This window comes from Bos javanicus, chromosome 18, assembly GCF_032452875.1.
Source record: "Bos javanicus breed banteng chromosome 18, ARS-OSU_banteng_1.0, whole genome shotgun sequence".
Taxonomy (NCBI): Eukaryota; Metazoa; Chordata; class Mammalia; order Artiodactyla; family Bovidae; genus Bos; species Bos javanicus.
In genome coordinates this window covers 52800095-52818798 of record NC_083885.1, presented here as the reverse complement: position 1 = coordinate 52818798, position 18704 = coordinate 52800095, and the positions used below count along the sequence as shown (strand labels likewise).

Sequence of the window (18704 nt, the reverse complement as noted above, 5' to 3'; positions counted from 1 at the left end):
ATTCCTCCCTCACCCTTGGCCTCGGGGTCATGTAACCAGGGCAGGCCCCAGCGTGACCCCTCCCTCACCCTTCCCACGAGGGCTGCAGCTCAAATGACACCTTTTCTGCTTTCCCGTGGCTCACAGACCACCTCCAGCAAATCTCCTGCCCCTCCTCCAAGACCTGCCAACCCCTCCCTGAAGCCCCCAGCTGAGACCCTCGATCTCTCAACTGGGCAAGCCCCCTGGCCCAACTTCCCATAGCCTGGCGAGCCTCTGTCTCCCTCAGTCCCAGACCAGCCAACAACTCCACTGTCCTCCCCAGACACAGGGCAACTCACTGGCCAGGACCAGGCGGGCCAAATCCCATCTCCCGAACTCACCAACTTCACAAATGAGCCTTCCCCTGCCTGGGAACTCCTTCCCCTGCCACCCAACTCCTTCCCTCACAGGTCAACCTCAGCCCCTCTCCCTGGCCCAGACAGACCAACTCTCCCCACCCTCCCGTAAAGTCAACTCATTTCTCCAGGTCATCACCTCTCCACCTCAGACCCACTGATGTTTCTGGAGAGTGAGTGCAGACTAGTCCTGCCGTCCCTCCCAGCCACCATCCTCTCAACCCCTCCCAGCCAGGCACCAACTGACCCTCCTGCTCAACATTCTGACCCCCCAACCCCCGCCTTCACTGCCTCTTCACGACTGCCCATGAGACATAAAAAAACCCAACCAACCAAAAAAAAAAAAAAAAAATCCAGACTGAATCTGCCTGGATAACAGCAGCTGCTATTTATGTGGCAGGAACTTACAAGGACTATCTTATTTAATCCTCACAACTTCCCCACAGTAGAAATTAGCACCTCCATTTGCAGAGAAAGAAACAGGAGGCTCAGAGAGGAAAAATGGCTTCCCCAAAGCCCAACAGCTGCTTAACACACAGCTGTTGCTCTTCTGGGAACCTGCGGGCCAGAAACTTTCCCCTACTCCCACCCCACCCCCGGCCCGGACTCTCCAACTGCCGTGGCCACCACCACGTTCCAGCCCACAAACGGAATATCTTCCCTTCCCCCGGGCCCGAGCCCACCAACAGACTGGAAGCTTGTGAAGCATGCCCCCCCAACTCCATGAACCAACTCGTCCAGGCTAGCCCCTAAAATGACCAGTAGCACCTAACGTCACCCCTAAAATGACCAACCATAACTGCAGCTTCATGAAAGCCCAATCTGGCCGACCACTTTCCACATACAACCTTATTCAGTCCTCTCTGAAACCCCGTGGCGTGGCTATTCTCACCCACTTACAGGTGGGAAATCAAGGCTCTGAGGAGTTAGGAACCCAGCCTGAGGTCGTGCTTTGGGTAAATGGGACTCAGGATTGAGCTGCAGCGCAGGCTGGCCACCATCCTGCTCTGCCTCTCCAGTTCTTTCCCTCCCGCTCTGAGCTCCCTGGACCGGATGCTATATCTGGGGCCTGTTCCCTCTTCCCTTCCTCAGCCCTAGTCCCCCAAGCCCTCCAACCTAACCTATCTTGAGGGCCGAGAGCCCAGGGACTTGGCTGGCTCCCAACACCAAGAATTTTAAATTAACCACTGCCTCTCTAACAATAACTGGCTGGGGAATTTCCTGGAGATCCAGAGGTTAGGACTGTGCTTCCACAGCACCGGGCCCGGGGTTTGATCCATGGTCGGGGAACTAAGATCCCCCATTCCGCACCGTGCAGCCAAAAGACAAAACAAACGAAACACTAACTGGCCAAGACGGCATTTACTGCCGCTCCTCGTGGGTTCAGCTTTCAGTTCCCACGTTTCCCACCCTCACATCAAAGCCATCGATGTCTCCACTGCCCACAGACTAGCAACATTTCTACCTCTCTCCCCAGGGCCAACAGACCAACTTCTATAGACCCGGGTCCAGGCCGATCCCTCTCATCTTCGGCTCCATCCCAGCACGAGTCCCACACCTGTCCAGGACTCAACCCTGCCATCCATCTCTGGAGCCACTTTCCACCTTGCCAGCCCTACAGATAAAACACACTCCTCCAACTGCTCTTTCAGTTCCAACACAGAGCCGACCTTCTCCAGAGAACTTATAACCTACGCAGTCACTCTCTCCCTACCACACCTCGAGCCATCAAACTTCTCCAGCGCTCTCACCTTCCACCGCCAGCAACTCCAATGTTTTCTCGGGGCAGGCGGGATGGGGGTAGGGGGAACAAAACAAGGACAGCCCTCCCAGAGCCAGGCTCCAAAGTTCCTCCGCTCCTGAATGACTGACAATGTTCTGCTTCCCTTTTTTTTTGGGGGGGGGGGGAGGTGGGGGTGGAGTAGGGGAGGAGAGGACTATCTCAACCAGCCCCAAACTGACCACCAACTAGATTCTTTTTCTGGCAAGTTTGTTTACCTTGCCTCCCTTTCCCAGTCCCGGGACTGACTTGACTCCTCTACCTCCAGACTCCAAGTTTACTCCTTGTCCTCCTTTCAGCCAAGGAAGTTGAGTCACATGACCATCCCCAGCCCCCGAGGCTTGCAGACCGACAACTGTAACCTCTTTCTGTCCCCATGGGCCCATCAAACTCCTCCAACTGCCCTTTCAGCGACAATGTTGACCCACTCTTCCTCCCCTGACTGTTCTATCCTTCTCTGAGGGAACTATGAACTCAAAGGCTGCTGCCCTCCTAATCAATTTCCCAAGCCACTAAACTTTCTTTGATTGCTCACCATCTGAATTCCTCAAACGATCACCATCAGCGTCCCTTGGGGAGAGGAGAGAGGGAGCATAAACCAGCTAATGTTCACCTTCCCAACCCAACAGCCACTCCCTAACACCCTCCAAGCTCTAAACTGACGACTGTCTCCTTAAATCATTACTAGGGGCAACTTATTGAGCTCCACCTCTGTACTGGTGGCCGCACCGACTCCCAGGTCCCCAACCAGCCCGCCCCCGCGCTCCAGCGGTGGCTATACCGTGTCTCCATGGGTCTTTGGGTTCCACAGCTCCGGACACGATATCTTCGTCGGAAGGGAACGTAACGCGCTTGGCCGCAGCCTTGAGGCGCCCGTCGGCCGGGGGCGATGCAGGGCCGGGAGACGGGGCCTCGGCGGGGGCCTCCTCGGCTTCGCCGTCCGCGCCCGGCCCGGGCGGCGCCTCCTGCGGCGGGATCTCCATCGCCGCCGCCGCCGCCTCCTCACGGGGGCCCTGGGGACATGCCCCGGGCCCCGGACTTGTCTCTCCGGGCCCTCCCGCCGTCCCGGGGCATGGGCTCAGCCACTGCTTCAGGCGCCGACTCCGTCCCCTCTCCTGGTCGTCGTAGTCGTCGCCGCCGGGAGCTCGAGCGCGCCTCCCCCGAGCCCCGTGCGCGTCTGCTCCTTCGCAGCCGCACTTTCGTTAAGGGCCAGTGATCCCGCCACGTACGCGGAAAAGCAGAAAATCAATTTAAGTTATTTTCAGGGAGAGTTGTCTCGTGCGTTGTTAAAGCGGGTACCAAAAAGCAGAAAGAGCCACGGGAAAAAGAAACGTGAGTAGTGAATCTGCAGAGCCGGAACTGCAGAATACGAGGGGCGGGGCGAGATGGACGCCGTCTCCCGGAGCAGCGCGCAAGCGCGAACCTAAGCCGCTCCCCCGCCCCACGCCTCCCGGCTTCAAAGTAGATAACTAACATTCAGGCCCTCACACATTCGTCACGAGCTCAGGCAACGGAGAAAGAAGTGGAGGTGATAGGAATAAAAACATATGCTTGGTGAGGCTAGGCCAACTGATATGGAGAGAAGCAAAGGGATGGAGAACTTGAAAGGCTATAGGAGTTGTGTTGACTATATGAGTACAGGTGATGGATGCTGACAGAGGGAATCTCTGCCTGGAGACAAAGCCTGTCTCCACTTGCTGGTTAGGCTCCAGCTTTCCATTTGCAGACTGCAATTTCATCAATGACCCTCTTTGGATGTTGTGGTTATAACAGACGGTAAGTCGTGTCGGGCTCTTTTCTATAAATTGTATTTTATATAATTTAAACTTAAAAACGGAAATGAGTCCATAAGGAGTATTCTAGCCTTAATTTAGCTTTTTGTTTTTTTATTTTTTTAAGAAAAGAAAAAGCTAGACGAAGGAAGAAATTCCCAAAGCAAGGGACGAATCTTCCAACCGAAATACCCGGCGATGGAGCAGGTAGATCACGGAGCCAGTAGCGAACTAGCACGAACTCAAGCCACGCCCCCACAAGGGCTGACTCAGTCGTTTACTATTCGCCTCCGCACTTGCTCCGCTCTATCCCAACCCAACCACAACCCTGGGTGGGCGGAGCTAAAACCAAAAAAGGTGACTTGGGGAGGAGCAAGTGACGTCGTTGCTAAGGCAACTCGAAATCTGGGCCCAGGAGTCGCCAGAGGTAGCGTTGAGAATGAACAAATGGGAGCTGAGGCCCTGCACGAGCTTCATTCAACTTCAGGGGTTGCTGCACTTTGACCACTGAAGATGACCAAAGGAAATCACATCTATATTGAACGGAACCTTCACTTACATTCTTAAACTGATGGGACTACAGAGGGGGCAGAAATTACTTTTTGAAACAATCTACTGAGGGAATTCCCTGGAGGTCCAATGGTGAGGACTCTGTGCTTCCCCTACAGGGGGCATGGGTTCAACCCCTGGTGTGAGAAGATCCCAGTGTCATGGCCAAATAAATAAAAGTAAAGTGTGTGAAATGGACAGCCAGGCTACAAAGCCGGGGTTAAACGGAGAAGGGGCAAAGTTTCACTCTAACCCTTAATCCCCCTTTTCCCCAATGGTGCTGCAGGGTTTGACCCACCTAAAGGCTACCCACCCAGAGGCCAGGCAATGGGAGGGACCTCTTGTGTGTGACCATGTGACCCAATTCAAGTCACTCCCCTCACTGTATACAAGCCAGCCCACCAGAAAAGTCCAAGTCTCCCAAGTCTGGCATCCAGCTCACACCAGCTGTTCCAGACTAGCCATGGTCCAATCCTCACATCTTTATCCCAGCTCCTCCCACTCCTTTGACATGTCTTCCCTTTCCTGACCCAGCTCCACAAGATTCAGTCTTTCAATAGCCACCCTTTCACTCCCTGAATCTGGCTCAATCCCTATAGGCTACATTAAAAAGAGAAATAAAACAAGAGGCAAAGTTTCCTGAGATAATTGATTCCTTGGCAGGAGGGAAGCATTGGGGAATATTTCCAGGGTGGCTGAACTTTGCACCCTCTTCAATAGACAATTTCCCATTAGGTAATCTGCCGTCCTTTATTCCCTCCCTCTGTCCCAAATCCTCAGGAACTGGCATGGGGCCCATATATCTGTAGAGTTGAGAGTTCTGTGAGGTAGAGCATTCCTTTCAACAGGATGTAGAACCCATGGGGTTGCAGAAGTTTACTGACTACACCCTGGATGTCCAGAGATGTCAGAGTTGCTTGGAGCTTGGTGTGAATTTCCAAGGGGGTTCTGAACTCTCTGGGGCCCAGAGTTCCAGGAACATATGGAGGCCTGGGAGACTGTAGCTACGCCCAAGGCAGAAAGATGAACACGATGAAGTCTTTATGGCTTGAAGGTGTATGAGATAATGTCACTACACCGGAGCAGTGCTTCAGCCTGAACGCCTATTGGAGTCTGAAGCTGCGACACGTAGAAATTGGCCACGTCCAGGTCGGTGGCTCCGAAGTGGGCGATCACCTGCACACCCTCGTGCAAAGTGAAGCACACTGGGCGCCCCACCATGGCCAGCAGGCTGCGGAGGTAGCGCTCCCGGAGGGAGGCTCGAGCCTGCTGTTCCCGGGATTCCCGAGACTCTGGAGGCTCCGGGACTTCCGGTTTCGGGGGGGCTCTGCGTCCATCGGGAGCAAAGCCTCGGTTCGAGCCATCAGGACCCCGGGGGAGCCGGAGCACAGGCACAGGAGTGGCCAGCGGAGTCTGCATTATCCTGGCTGTTGGGTGAAGAAGTAGACCAGGGAGTCATTATGGGGAGTGTGGAGCTACAGGAAGAGGGGGCTTGGGGCAGAGGCCTATCTATCCCATTTCCACTTAACCTGTCCAAAACCCCACTCCTAAGTCCCTCTTCTAAAATCTGTGCCATCCCTTGGCCAGTCACCCCTCTTCCCAGGACCTATCACCCCCATTTACAAGGTCCATGAAAGAAGAGCCTTTGCACTGCTTTTTAAATTTTATTTTTTACGTTTTTGGCTGTGCCACCCAGAGGATCTTGGTTCCTGGACCAGAGATCGAACCCATGGCCCACTGTAGTAGAAGTGTGGAGTCCTAATCACTGGACCACCAAGAAATTCCCTGTACTGCTTTTATCCCCAGTCCCTAGCAATAAATATTTGCTAAAAGAACAAGCCCTGACCTCTCTCACAAACAGCCCATCCAATCCATTATTTGTGGAGGAGGGTGTGGCAACCCACTCCAGTATTCTTGCCTGGACAATCCCCATGGACAGAGGAGCCTGGGGGGCTATAGTCCATGAGGTCACAAAGAGTCAGACACGACTGAGGGACTAAGCACAGCACATCTTCCAAATAAGTTCCCATTCACACAGGAGTCAGCTCAAAAGGGGGATTTTTTTTTTTAAGGGTGAAATTTTTTGAGTCATACTTATTTTAAATAAATAAATGAAATACAGGGAGGAGAGGGGAAAGTCCTTACCATACGTTTGAGAAGGCCCAGGATATCTGCAAAGTGTTAAAAGTACCTCCTCAGAAGATATTCCTTGTAAAGACTTCAGAGTAACTTTGCAGTGGAGAAAGTGGTAGACACCAGTCTAACGTTGGCATAAAAATCAACATGTACAGTAATGGGGCGAACAAACTCCAAAGGCATCCTGATATGACACACTCGGGACAGGGCACCCCGTCTATGGTGGCCCTGCCAAAACGGATGACCTCGATCTATTGAGGTAACTCAAACTGAGAAACAGTCTACCAAAAAAACAAAAACATTAGCCTGGTTCTTCAAAAATATCCAGATCGTAAAAGACAAATGTTGGGGCAGGGCCGCAGGCAGTTCCCTAGTTAGGATTAACCAGTGGTTAGGATTTGGTGCTTTCCATAAGAGTGTGTGTGTTAGTTGCTCAGTTGTGTCCGATCCTTTACAACTCCATGAACTGTAACCTGCCAGGCTCCTCTGTCCATGGGATTCTCCAGGCAAGAATACTGGAGTGGGTTGCCATTTCCTTCTTCAGGGGGATCTTCCTGACCCAAGGATTGAACCCACATCTCTTAGGTCTCCTGTGTTGGCAGGCGGAGTCCTTACCATCTGAGCCACCAAAGAAGTGGCCTGGATTATCCCGGCTTAGGGAACTCTAACCGGGTTATCCCTGGTTAGAAGCAGCAAACAAAAACAAGAAATGCTCAGGGAGAAAAATATATATTTTAAATTAAAAAAAAAAAAAAAAAATATATATATATTCTTGAGAGTCCTTTGGACAGCAAGGAGATCCAACCAATCCATCCTAAAGGAAATCAGCCCTGAATATTCATCAGAAGGACTGATGCTGAAGCTGAAACTCTAGTACTTTGGCCACCTGATGCAAAGAACAGACTCATCTGAAAAAACCCTGACGCTGGGAAAGATTGAAGGCAGGAGGAAAAAGGGACGACAGAGGATGAGATGGCTGGATGGTATCACTGACTCAAAGGACGTGAGTTTGAGTCAACTCTGGGAGTTGGTGATGGACAGGGAGGCCTGGCGTGCTGCAGTCCATGGGGTCGCAAAGAGTCGGACACGACTGAGCGACTGAACTGAACTGACTGATTCACAACCTAATAGTTTCACTCTGTCCAACAGCTCGGTCTAGCCACTGTCATTTCCTGCCTGGACTACTGAAGTCAGCTCCTCCCTGGACTCCCGATTGCACCTTTACCCGCTGTCAGTCTGTCCTCACACACAGCCAGAGGGACCCCATTAACACCTAGGTCAGATCACATCCCTCTTCAGCTCAGAGCCCTCCCCTGGCTGCCGTCTTGCTCAGAGTCAAAGTCAAAGTCCTCACCACAGCCCTCAAGGCCCTGCATGCTCCGGATCCCGCCCGTGCCCTGGCCTCACGCCCCCGCCTACTCTCTCCACCTGGCCGCACTGGTCTCCCTGCTGGTCTCAAGCACGTCTGGTGTGGTCTCTTCGTGGGCCCTGGTAGTGGGGTTCCCTCTGCCTGTACTGCCTTCTCCCCATTCCCAGAGCAGCCTGTTTTCAAGATCTCCCCTTCAGCCCCCTTCGTCTGAGTCGGCTTCCTCCTTCTTCAGAGCATGCCCCTCTCTTACACGTGATGTTGTCTATTTACTGGTCTGCTTATGGTCTTTTTCCCTGCGACATGGCTGCCTCCCCAACAGGTAGCGACCTTGCTTTTTCCCCTCTGTGTAGCCCCAGCTCCTGGAACACGGGGCGGCATACAGACCAGACTCCTTAAATACTGTGTCTGCTGGAATGAATGGAACGGAAATTGAGCTCTCAGGCCTGCTTAGGTGGGTGACCTCAAGCAAGAGACAAGAGCAAGAGACCTCAAGCAAAAGATGTTTCCTCTTCCACTGTGTGGAGAAACGGCACCAACGGCCACCTCCACTTGTTATCAGGATTCAACAGGCCCGTGCACCATAGGTTCATGACCTACACCCTAGGTTCTCCCTAGTGTCATTGAAGTTACACTTGAATAACAACCGTATGAGTGCTGGTACTGCTGTGTGACCTAGGGGGAGCTGCTCATTAGGTCTGTGCCTCAGTTTCCCCATCTATAAAATAGACTGACAAGAGGACCAACCTGACAGGGTTGCCACGGGGACTAAATGACCCAACAAATGTGAAAGTTTAGCACTCGCCTGTAACATGTTACATGCTGCTACACTGAGGTCGGGTTTTTTTTTTTTTTTTCAAGTATAGTTGTGCTAGTTTCAGGGACACAGCAAAGCAATTCAGTTATATGTATATATATAAAAATAGATACGTAATTCAGTTATATATTTAAAAAATATATATATATATTTCGCTCTTTAGTTGCTAAGTCATGTTCAACTCTTTGTAGCCCCATAGACTGTAGCCCGCCAGGTTTCTCTGTCCATGGGATTTCCCAGACAAGAATACTGGAGTGGGTTGCCATTTCCTCTATAGGTATCTTCCCCACCCAGGGATCAAACTCATGTCTCCTACATTGGCAGACAGATTATTTACCACTCAGCCACCAGGGAAAACTATATATATATATATATGAAAACTATATATATATACACACATATACATATATATACACACTTCTTTAGGTTCTTTTCTATGTTATTACAGAATATTGAGTATAGTTCCCGACTGTGCTATACAGTAGGTCCTTGTTGGTTATCTATTTTATATATAGTACTGTGCGTACGTTAATCTCACACCCCTAATTTACCCTGCACCCTGCCCACTGCACTGATGCTGACTGCATGTAAGGAGATGCTGGCATTGTGGGCAGGAGAGAGGACCTAAGTTTCAGGCAGTACACCCCTCCCCCTGCTTCAGTCCCCTCCTCTCTAAAGTGATTCACTGAAGTGACTGACACGAATCAGGTACCCAGGTCCCATCCCAGGGCCACTCACCATACAGAGGTGATTGGGATTGTCTTTTTTTCTCGTGAAGATCTTCCTGTTTCAGCAGCTCAACTGTCAGCTCCTTGCAAGAAAGGATCCTGCAGAGAAATGAATCAACGTTTCTCAACTGCAGCTCTAAGTCTGATCTCACACCTCCTCTGCTCAGAGCCCTCCCATGGCTCCCACTCCATCTGGCCAAAAGCAAAAGTCCTCAATCCAAGGCCCTATCACCTCTCTGATCTCATCTCCTTCCCTTCTACCCTGTGGTCACTGTTGTCAGTCCCTGAAAATGCCAAGCACATTCCTGCCCCGGGGCCTTTGCACATGCTATTCTTGCTTGGAACCTTCTTCCATACATGAGACATATATATTTCCAGATACATGGCTTGCCTTCCTCCCTTACTTCACTCGGGTCACTGCTCAAACATTCCTCCTTACAGGGAGGAAAATAATAGCCCTTTCACCTTGCAGTATCTTTTTTTTTCCACATCACTATCACCTCCTGACAATATGCATTTACTTGTCTGCCCATGTGCCATCTGTTCTGCCACAGCACGTAAGCCTTTGGGAGAAGGGACATGTCCGATTACATCACAAGGGCTGGCAACCAGGGGTCACTCAATAAATATCTGTGGAAGGATTCACTCCCCCTATTATCCAACTGCCTTCTCTGCACCTGACCCACGCTGGGTGGTGCTGGAGACCCAGCTGGGAACCAAAGAGCCCGGCCCTACCGTCCAGTGGATGATACACTAGGGCTCCAGATGTGACACCAAGAGTAGGCAGGGCTGGAATGAAGGAGCCCGGGGGCCTCATGAGCCCAGAGGGGACACCTGGCCCTGCCTGGGGTGGGTAAGAGGTGGTTTCCAGGAAGGGGCCCGGGAAAGAAGGCTCTGATAAGCTTACATTGGAGCAAAGACCAGAATGGAATGAGGAATTGAGCCATGAGGAGATATGGAGGGGAAAGCATTCCAGTTCGAGGGGACAGCAAACTCAAAGCCCATAGAAGGGTGACTGGGTGATAGTAAGGAGGCCAGTGTGCAGGAGGTGGGGGCAGGGGCCTTGAGGACTGGGGTATCTCTGAGTAGAGGAGGAGCAGGGTCTGACTCATAGGATCCCTCTGCCTGCTGCACAAAGAATGGACTGTGAGGGGCAAGGGGAGAAGCAGGGAGCCCAGTGAGGAAGCCACCTCATGGGGAAGACGGAAGATGACGTTATCTGGGGCAGTGAGAAATGATTGGATTAGGCTATCTGTTGAGGATTGAGAGCCCTCACTATTTGCTAAGGGACTGGGCAGAGCCAAGGAAGACTCCCAGGTTTTCACCTGATGGGCAAGACCACAGTGAACAATGAATTAATGGGACTTCTGCAAGACAGATGGCTGTGAAGGAGATTAAGGGATATGCACATTTTCTAATGTATCTGACCACGGCATTCCCAGTTTAGTCCAGGGTCACCAGCCCCCAGGGCTCTCTCCCAGCACTTGAAGGTTAACACTTGAGTGTTCTAGGAGAAACACCCCCCTCTAGGGCTGATGGGAAATATGCAAGTTGCCAGAAAGCTGTTAAATTCCTTAGTAAAACAAAATTTAATTAAACATGGGCCAACATAGGCCATGTTTTTGCTACTAGAGAGGAAAAAAAAAAAGATTTGGTCATACCTGCACAATCCCCATTTTCCCAAAGAGGAAAATGAAGTTGGGCGATGCCAAAGCATTTACTGGGTGCAAGCTGGTGACTGACAGGAAAAGGGAGAAACCAAGGTTGGTCTGGTAACAGTCAGGGCCATCACCCCTGCCCTATGCAAAAGGGCAGTTTTTTCAGTCAGCAAAGGAGAGCCATTGAGGTCTGGGAGTGACTTGATAAGAAAATGGTTTGAGAAAGGTCACGTAGGGTGTGCCCAAGACAGCAAAGGCAGCTATTCTTCCTGGTGACCAAGCCGAGAGTCCTTAATCCTATCAGTTTTCAAGCCAAGGATTTCCTGTCCAGGTTTCAGGGGAAAAAAAAAATTGGATCCCATTCCCCACTAGAAAAACTAAAGTGCCCATCACTTGGATCAATGGCAGGGGCAAGAGACTCACAAACTTCCATCCTTGGGGGCCTCAAAGTTCACTTTCTAGAAAATAGGAATGATCGGCTCCGTGGACACTTAGCTAAACCTTCAGTGGCCAGGGTTGGGAACCAACTGAGCTACCAGATTAACAGCGAAGACTCTAGACCGAATTCACCGAGACACTGACCAGCCTACAACCACCACCCCAAGGGCTGACCCGGTCTGGATACAAATTAGTTAAATGGGGCGTCCGGTGAGCATCTGGACATCGAGCGCTGAATCCCCCCGCCCCCAACCAGGGCCGGTCAGCTTCCTTTCGTTTCCGCCCCGGCCACCCGTCGCTCTCCTTTTTTCATACTAAGTAGGTCCTCCCGGCCCGCAGGCGTCCACTCCCCACTCCGCCCTGGGCTGGACTTTTTTCCAACCTCCCGACACAGATTAAGCGGACGATTCTGCTCCAGGAAAGGCCGGGGTCTGAGGACTTCAGCCATTATTACTGTTATTATCGTCGTCGTTATTATTTTCCCGAGGGGTTGCATTCCGACCTCCGACACCTCCCCCCTCCCCCGCAACTCACCCCGGGCGCGGGGATGTCTCCGCTGCTGCGTTAGGAGTGCAGTCCCTCCCCGATGCAGGTGTTCGGGGACTAGAACTTCCCAGTAGCCGGCGCTGCAAGCGCGGACCCGCCTCTTCCCGCCGCTCGGGCTCTTGCACGCGGGTGGGCGTCCCGTGCTGGGACCGAGGAGCGGGATCGTGCTCGGGACCCACCACTCTGAGATTCACGGCGCCTGGCGCCCCTACTTCCGCCGGCGCGCCAGCTGCAGAGGCCCGGGCGGGCCGCTAGCCTCCGAGCCTGGGTTCCGCCCGCGCCGCCGCCGCCGCCCCACGTGGTCGCGGGCGCGCGCTCGCGGGCTGGGAAATCAGCACAGACCCCGGGCGCCACCCCGCTAGCGGCTTGACCCTGCGCTGAGCTCTTGATCTACCAGTCTGCGTGGTGTGGACGTCCAGGATGTACATTTTACAGAAGAAATTGAGGCTCTTGTCGTCTGCTTCAAGGCACATGGGACTTGGCACCCCCACCCCGTACACGTGCACACTCCTACCCCTCACCTCCATTCTGAACCCCACCTTCCCTATTGAAACCTTGAGATCATGCTTTCAGCAGCCACGCACCAGGAAAAAGCCTTGCAGAGCAGCACCTGGGGGAGACCAAAGGCGGTCATTTTGCCTTGCAGGACTCCCCACAGCCCCGTCTTACAATGGGAAACTGAGGCCTTGAAAGGCAGAATGTCTGTCCTGGGTTGGAAACACACTGCTCTGGGCTCAGAATTCATTCTTCCCCACGGTTTCACTAAGGGAGGGGTCTTGTAGACCTCAGCTTACCACTGGATTCCCAAGACCCAGTACCTGGTACAGAGACCCTCTGCAGATATATTTTGAAAAAAATGCATATAGAAGGAGCTCAATACACAATCTGTTAACTGAACTATGAACCATTAGCAGCTCTGTTCGTGAACAAGATGGATTTGGCTCCATTCATCTCAGAACCTACATTCTAGGGAGATTGAGAGACATCCAATAGGTTATTACATGAACAAATACACCGACAAGGTCCTTCAAGGCTTGACAAGGATGCAAAAGGAATAAAATAAGGAAAATAAGATAGAGGGGTAGCAGGTTGGGGGAGCGTCTTTAATTGGGCCGTCATGGGAGGTGGCATTGAAGAAGAAGCCACCTCAGGTCATAGCTGGGAAACCTGAAGCCCAGGAGGGAACTGGGGACAGATGGAGGTCATGGAGTGTAAATTGTACGGCCTTCGGCAGGGTGGGGCTGTCTTAGATCCTGTGGTCAGGGAGGTCCTCTGGTCTTTGGAGGACGGTTGAGCTGAGACCTGAATAACAATATGAAGGAGCCCTCAGGCTTGCAGCGGCACTCCAGGAGATTAGCATGTGAAATGCCCTCAGTGTTGGGCTGAGGACACAGCCGGCAGGCCAGAGCCAACTGACCCTGGCCCTGACCTCTGGGGGTTGGGGGGGCTTGTGTTAGGGAGAGGGGAGATAGGAGAGTAAACAAACAGTTCTAGATGGTGATGTGGTTGGTGCCAGGAAGAAAAGAAAACTTGCAAGGTTGGAGGGTGGGGCAGGGTGTTGATGCCACTTCAAATAGCGATCAGAGAGCAGCTTTGACAAGGGAAGTTGGAGGAGGCCCCGGCGGAAGGAGGCTATTGGTGAGCTATTTGGTTTTAATGGCGAGTCCAGGTCTAGGAGCAGAGTCAGTGTCCGTGATCATGGCCCTCCAGGGCTCCAAACCCTCCCAAGGCTTCCGTCTCAAAAAACCCGAAGACTTTAAAGTGGTCAAAAGATGTCCCTGGAGCTGACCTTGTTTTCTCACAGAACTCCGTCGATACAGAACTTAATTTACAGAACTCCTCGAATACACAGGCCTGGCATGGGGAGAAAACTGAGGTCCCAAGCCCACCCGAGTGATCCTGTCCCTTTATAACCCTTCCTAGCTCTGCCCTCCCCCCTCCATGGCACTTCATATTTTAGTTTATCTTGTTGAGACTCTGTCTTTCTGAACGAATAACCTGCAAGAGGCCAGGGTTATTGTCTGTTTTTCCACCCTGCTGCATCTTAGTGTTTAGTCCAGAACCTGGCACATAGTAGGCGCTTAACCCTTGTTTGCTCAAGGAATTTTTATTGTAATGTATTCAGTGGAATAGGTCAGATTACTATCAGGCGCCTAGCTAGAAACTTGGCCCCTACCATTTTCTCGCTTGGGGGTGTGGGTGGGCACCTTGTGCCTCAGTTTCCACCAGCCCGGAAACGGGGTCAGGAATAGCTGTTTCTGTGCGTGGTCGTGTGAACTCGTTATCTTTATATTCAATCATTCAGCCAAACGCAGGGGTCACGGTCCTGATTGAGTTTGGCTGAGGGTGGGGCAGTCCTCCCCCGGCAGGCCCCGCCTCGGTGGGCGGAGCCACGGGCCGGGCCAGCACGTGTAAGAGTTCGCTGCGGGTCGCCGCAGTCACTCACCTGGGCGCCTCGGTCTGAGCGCGCACGCCTCGCGTGTCCTCCGCCCGCCAGTCCGCCAGTCCGCCAGTCCGCCTGCCCGCGACCCATGTCCCGCCGCAAGGCCGGCTGCATGCCTCGCCGAATAGAACCCCCGCCCGCCGCCAGCTCAGACGACGAGATGGAGATGCGAGACCTCGTCATCGACGTGAAGCCCGAGCCGGACCCGCGGCCCCTGCAGGCCCCGGGGTTAGGGCCCTTCACCCCGAAGGAAGTGCCCGCGCCGGAGCGGTTCGAGAGCGAACCCCGCCACTGCGCCGGCCCCGTACCCACCGGCGGCCTCATCCATGCCCTCGGCCTGCGCAACCAATGGACGCCGCTGTCCCTGAGCCCTCACGGTGAGCGCCCCCTACCCCAGCCCCGGGCCAACCTCCCTCCCTTCTCTCTCGGGTGGGACCTCCTCGGGGCACCGACCCCCGCCCCTCTCCCGCCCGACTCCCGGCCCCTGCCTTAATTTCCTGGCCAGGTCCTGGCCTCCAACCTGCCTTTTGACCTTCGGGTTTCCCCTCTCCCTCGGAACCCCCAGGCCCCATCCTGGCCCCACCCCACGCTCACCACCCGCTTCCTCCCTGCAGACCGCCAGCCGTGGACCGACAAACACCCAGATCTGTTGACCTGCGGCCGCTGCATGCAGACCTTCCCATTGGAGGCCATCACTGCCTTCGTGGACCACAAGAAGCTGGGCTGTCAGCTCTTCAGAGGCCCCAGCCCCTGCCAGGGCTCAGGTGAGTAGAGCCGGGATGCAGTCACCGGTCTCAAGTTCAAGGGCCCGGCTTCCTGTGGGAGAGGGGCTGAGCTGGACAGGCGAGGCAGTGAGCACTACTTCCCCTTTCTGGCTCCCCACCGGGTGCAGCCTAGGCGTGGCCAGGGCCTGCCCTGTCCTAGGGCCGAGACTAGTGGTGGTGAGGGGGGTAGGTGGGGGCGGGGCTGGGCAGGGGAGGAGGGCCACCCACAGGGTGTGGCCAGCCCCAGAAGACTGGTCTGGGGATTTGCCATACACACACCCCCAATCTGGTTTCACTTCTCCTTCCCCTTGGCCAGAAATAACTGGCCAGGTGGCTGGACCAGTGTGGCAGTAGGGGGGACCTCTGGGGAGGGCAGCGGCCTGGGGGAGGGGAGCCGAGGCCAGCTGGACTGGGGGTGTTGTCACCCCCTTCCATTTATTTATCACTTCTCATCAAGATGCTGGGCATTTGCTTGGAGTTGGGGAAGGGGCTTCTGGCCTCCCTCCCTGATGGACTCTCCCAGCCTTGCATGCCAGAAAGCCCCTGTTTTCAGCCAGGTCCTGGGTGTCTGGATACCTGGGCTCCCGGCCGTGGGTAGGAATTAAAACCCTTAACTTGGTACTAGACGTCTGGCGAGCTGAGCTTTTGGTCAGCATCAATTGTGAAGCTCATACACAGCTCTGGATTTCTAGCCCCTGTGCCATGTGCCCCTGGGATTTGTGAGAAATGGAATTATATTCAGGGCTGGGCCAGGGAGAGGGTCCTGCAGTGAGAGGGGGAGGGGGGATTTTGATTGCAGCAGGGAGGCTGGCCCTGTGGGCAAGGGTGGGGCTGTGATGGGATCATGGGAACAAAACACTCTGTAGGTGCTTGGGCTTGGGAGAATTGTGGACACTGACGGGCTTCCCAGGTGGCTCAGTGATAAAGAATCTGCCTGCCAAGCAGGAGATGTGGTTAGATTGATCTCTAGGTCCAGAAGATCCCTTGGAGAGGGGAATGGCTACTCACTCCAGTATTCTTGCCTGGGAAATCCCAGGGACAGAGGAGCCTAGTGGGTTATAGTCCATGTGGTCGCAAAGACTTAGTGACTAAACAACAGTTAATGCTTATAGAGGGCTCGATGGACCAGAACTCTCAGCTATTCTCCATCTGAGGTCACAGCAAGTCTAAAAGGGAGAGGACCCCTAGGATCCCCATATTCTAGCAAATGAGGAAACCGAGGCTCAGAGATGTGTATTTCTTGCCCAAGGTCACACAGCTAGGGGGCAGGGGAACCAACTGGAAGTCAGGACAGGCCCCACCTGTGCTCTTGAAAGCCGCCCCCATCCCAAACAAAGGCAAAAGGATCTGGAAGTACACTACTAATAGTACCTGAGGGTTAAAAGAAAACATTGGTGACTGCTAAGCCTTCTCCCCATTTAAACCTTGGCACCCTTGTCTAAGGCAGGAAAAGGGGATCATGGATGGAACCCAAGTATTTGGGGCCTGGCAGAGACATCCAGTTATCAAGAGCTGTTTTTACGAGTAAACCAATCATTTTTCCTAAAAAAATTTTCCTCTCTCTCCCACTCCCCGGGATTTCTGGATTGAAACCCCAGCTCTACCCCTGCCTAACTGTGTGACCTTGGGGAAAGGTCTCTTTGCCTCAGTTTTCCCATCTGGAAAATGAAAGTCTTTCCTAAGGAAAATTTTAAGAGGGAGCTGTGGGTGGCAGGTGCCCAGCAGGCCTAACTGGGTCAGCCCTTCGTGACCCCACTATAAGCTAGCACTCCTCTATGCATCCCTCTCCTCTTTTAACCTTTTCTTGAAGACTTTTCAAACACAGAGGGAATCCCCAGGGATTCATGTACTGCATGGATTTTCCTTGCTCCATATCTGTCCGCCCCGCTCTCTGCACAGCTTCCCCCGGGGGCGGGGAGCCTGGCCTCTTCTGCTGCCTCTCAGCCCCTGGACCAGAGCCTCTCCCACACCTCATGTCCAGCTGTCAGCTGTGAACTGCAACTGCTCCGACTTGCCAGTCACACTGCTTCCTGGCCCTTCTCCCCTCTGCAGAACACGAGGACCTGAAGGCCTTGAACTGCCTCCGCTGTGGCCGACAGTTCACAGGAGCCTGGAAACTGCTGCGCCACGCCCAGTGGGACCACGGACTGTCCATCTACCAGACGGAACCTGAGTCCCCGGAGGCCCCACTGCTGGGCCTGGCTGAGGTGGCCGTGGCCGTGTCGGCCGTGTCGTCAGTGGTGGGGCCCGAAGCCGAGGTCAAGGGCTCCCGGGTGGGGCCCACCCGGCGGAGCCCCACCTGCCCCGTGTGTAAGAAGACCCTCAGCTCCTTCAGCAATCTCAAGGTGCACATGCGCTCGCACACGGGCGAGCGGCCCTATGCCTGCGACCAGTGTCCCTATGCCTGCGCCCAGAGCAGCAAGCTCAACCGCCACAAGAAGACCCACCGGCAGCTGCAGCCCCAGAGCCCCTGCCTGGCCGACACCGGCCAGGAGCAGGCCTCCACCGCCCCTCCTGAGCCCGCCGCCCATGCCGCAGCCCCTGCCAGCGTCCTCCCGTGCAGAGGAGGAGAGGGGGCCGGGGCGGCTGCCACAGCAGGGGTCCAGGAACCCGGGGCTCCTGGCGGCGGGGCTCAGGTGGGCCCTGGTGGGGACAGCTGGGGCGCTGACACTAAGGAGCGGAGAACGGACCAGGAGAAGAACCAGAAGATGTCACCCAAGAAGACGCTGAAGCCAGCGGGCAAGAACCGGGGGCCGGGGCCTGGGGGCAGCTGCGAGTTCTGTGGGAAGCACTTCACCAACAGCAGCAACCTGACGGTGCACCGGCGCTCGCACACGGGCGAGCGGCCCTACGCCTGCGAGCTCTGCTCCTACGCTTGTGCCCAGAGCAGCAAGCTCAACCGCCACCGCCGCATGCATGGCCTGGGGCCTGGCGGGCCCCGCTTTGCGTGTCCCCACTGCTGCGTGCCCTTTGGCCTGCGGGCCACCCTGGACAAGCACCTGCGGCAGAAGCACCCTGAGATGGCTGGGGAGGCCTGAGCAGAAGGAATGCCCCCCTGCCATCCAGGGCACCACGGTTACCCACTTTTGTGATCTCCTATCCTTCCCCCCAATCCCTGAGTAAAGCCTGCACGTAGCTACACGTGTTTGGACTCTGGTTTTCTTGGGGTGTCTGAGCTGGGGCGGGAGGCTTCCCTCCTTGGGGTGGACAGCTGGACAGACCGGTTTGGAACGACAGGGTGAGGGGAGAGGCTGGCCCCCAGTGCCCGGGGCACTGCAGGACTGGCACAGAAAGCTGTGCTCCCGGTTCCTGGTGTGGGCGAGGCCAGGG

At 54.4% G+C, this 18704-nt stretch overlaps 3 protein-coding genes and 1 long non-coding RNA gene across 8 annotated transcripts in view; 2 read left to right on the top strand and 2 right to left on the bottom strand.

The window, feature by feature from the left end:
• Nucleotides 1–3140, bottom strand: part of PPP1R37 (protein phosphatase 1 regulatory subunit 37) — a 36694-nt gene extending 33554 nt beyond the window's left edge. Inside the window, exon 1 of the mRNA XM_061388607.1 lies at nt 2939–3140. Coding sequence (XP_061244591.1) covers nt 2939–3140 — 202 coding nt within the window. The remainder of the gene's footprint in view (nt 1–2938) is intronic.
• A 705-nt stretch (nt 3141–3845) lies between these two features.
• LOC133230764 (uncharacterized) lies at nt 3846–5271 on the top strand. The gene is made up of 2 exons (XR_009730963.1): nt 3846–3933; nt 4057–5271. It is a non-coding gene; the product is annotated as an uncharacterized LOC133230764 (long non-coding RNA).
• Nucleotides 5109–15487, bottom strand: GEMIN7 (gem nuclear organelle associated protein 7). 5 transcript variants are annotated; one of them, XM_061388622.1, is made up of 5 exons: nt 14614–14709; nt 12156–12777; nt 9536–9624; nt 6624–6738; nt 5109–5905 (listed from the first exon to the last, which is right to left on the bottom strand). In XM_061388622.1, exons 3-5 carry the CDS (start codon nt 9536–9538, stop codon nt 5520–5522), a joined length of 504 nt encoding a protein of 167 aa, XP_061244606.1. In that variant the 5' UTR covers nt 9539–9624; nt 12156–12777; nt 14614–14709; the 3' UTR covers nt 5109–5519. The 5 variants fall into 5 exon arrangements, with proteins under 5 accessions (XP_061244606.1, XP_061244607.1, XP_061244608.1 ...); XM_061388623.1 differs by lacking the exons at nt 12156–12777; nt 14614–14709 and adding an exon at nt 12004–12134; XM_061388624.1 differs by lacking the exons at nt 6624–6738; nt 12156–12777; nt 14614–14709 and adding an exon at nt 15286–15487.
• ZNF296 (zinc finger protein 296) lies at nt 14118–18515 on the top strand. Its single transcript, XM_061388615.1, has 3 exons — nt 14118–14987; nt 15225–15374; nt 17427–18515. The coding sequence occupies exons 1-3, from the start codon at nt 14699–14701 to the stop codon at nt 18410–18412; spliced, it is 1425 nt and encodes a 474-aa protein (XP_061244599.1). The 5' UTR covers nt 14118–14698; the 3' UTR covers nt 18413–18515.
• Nucleotides 18516–18704: the final 189 nt, after the last annotated feature.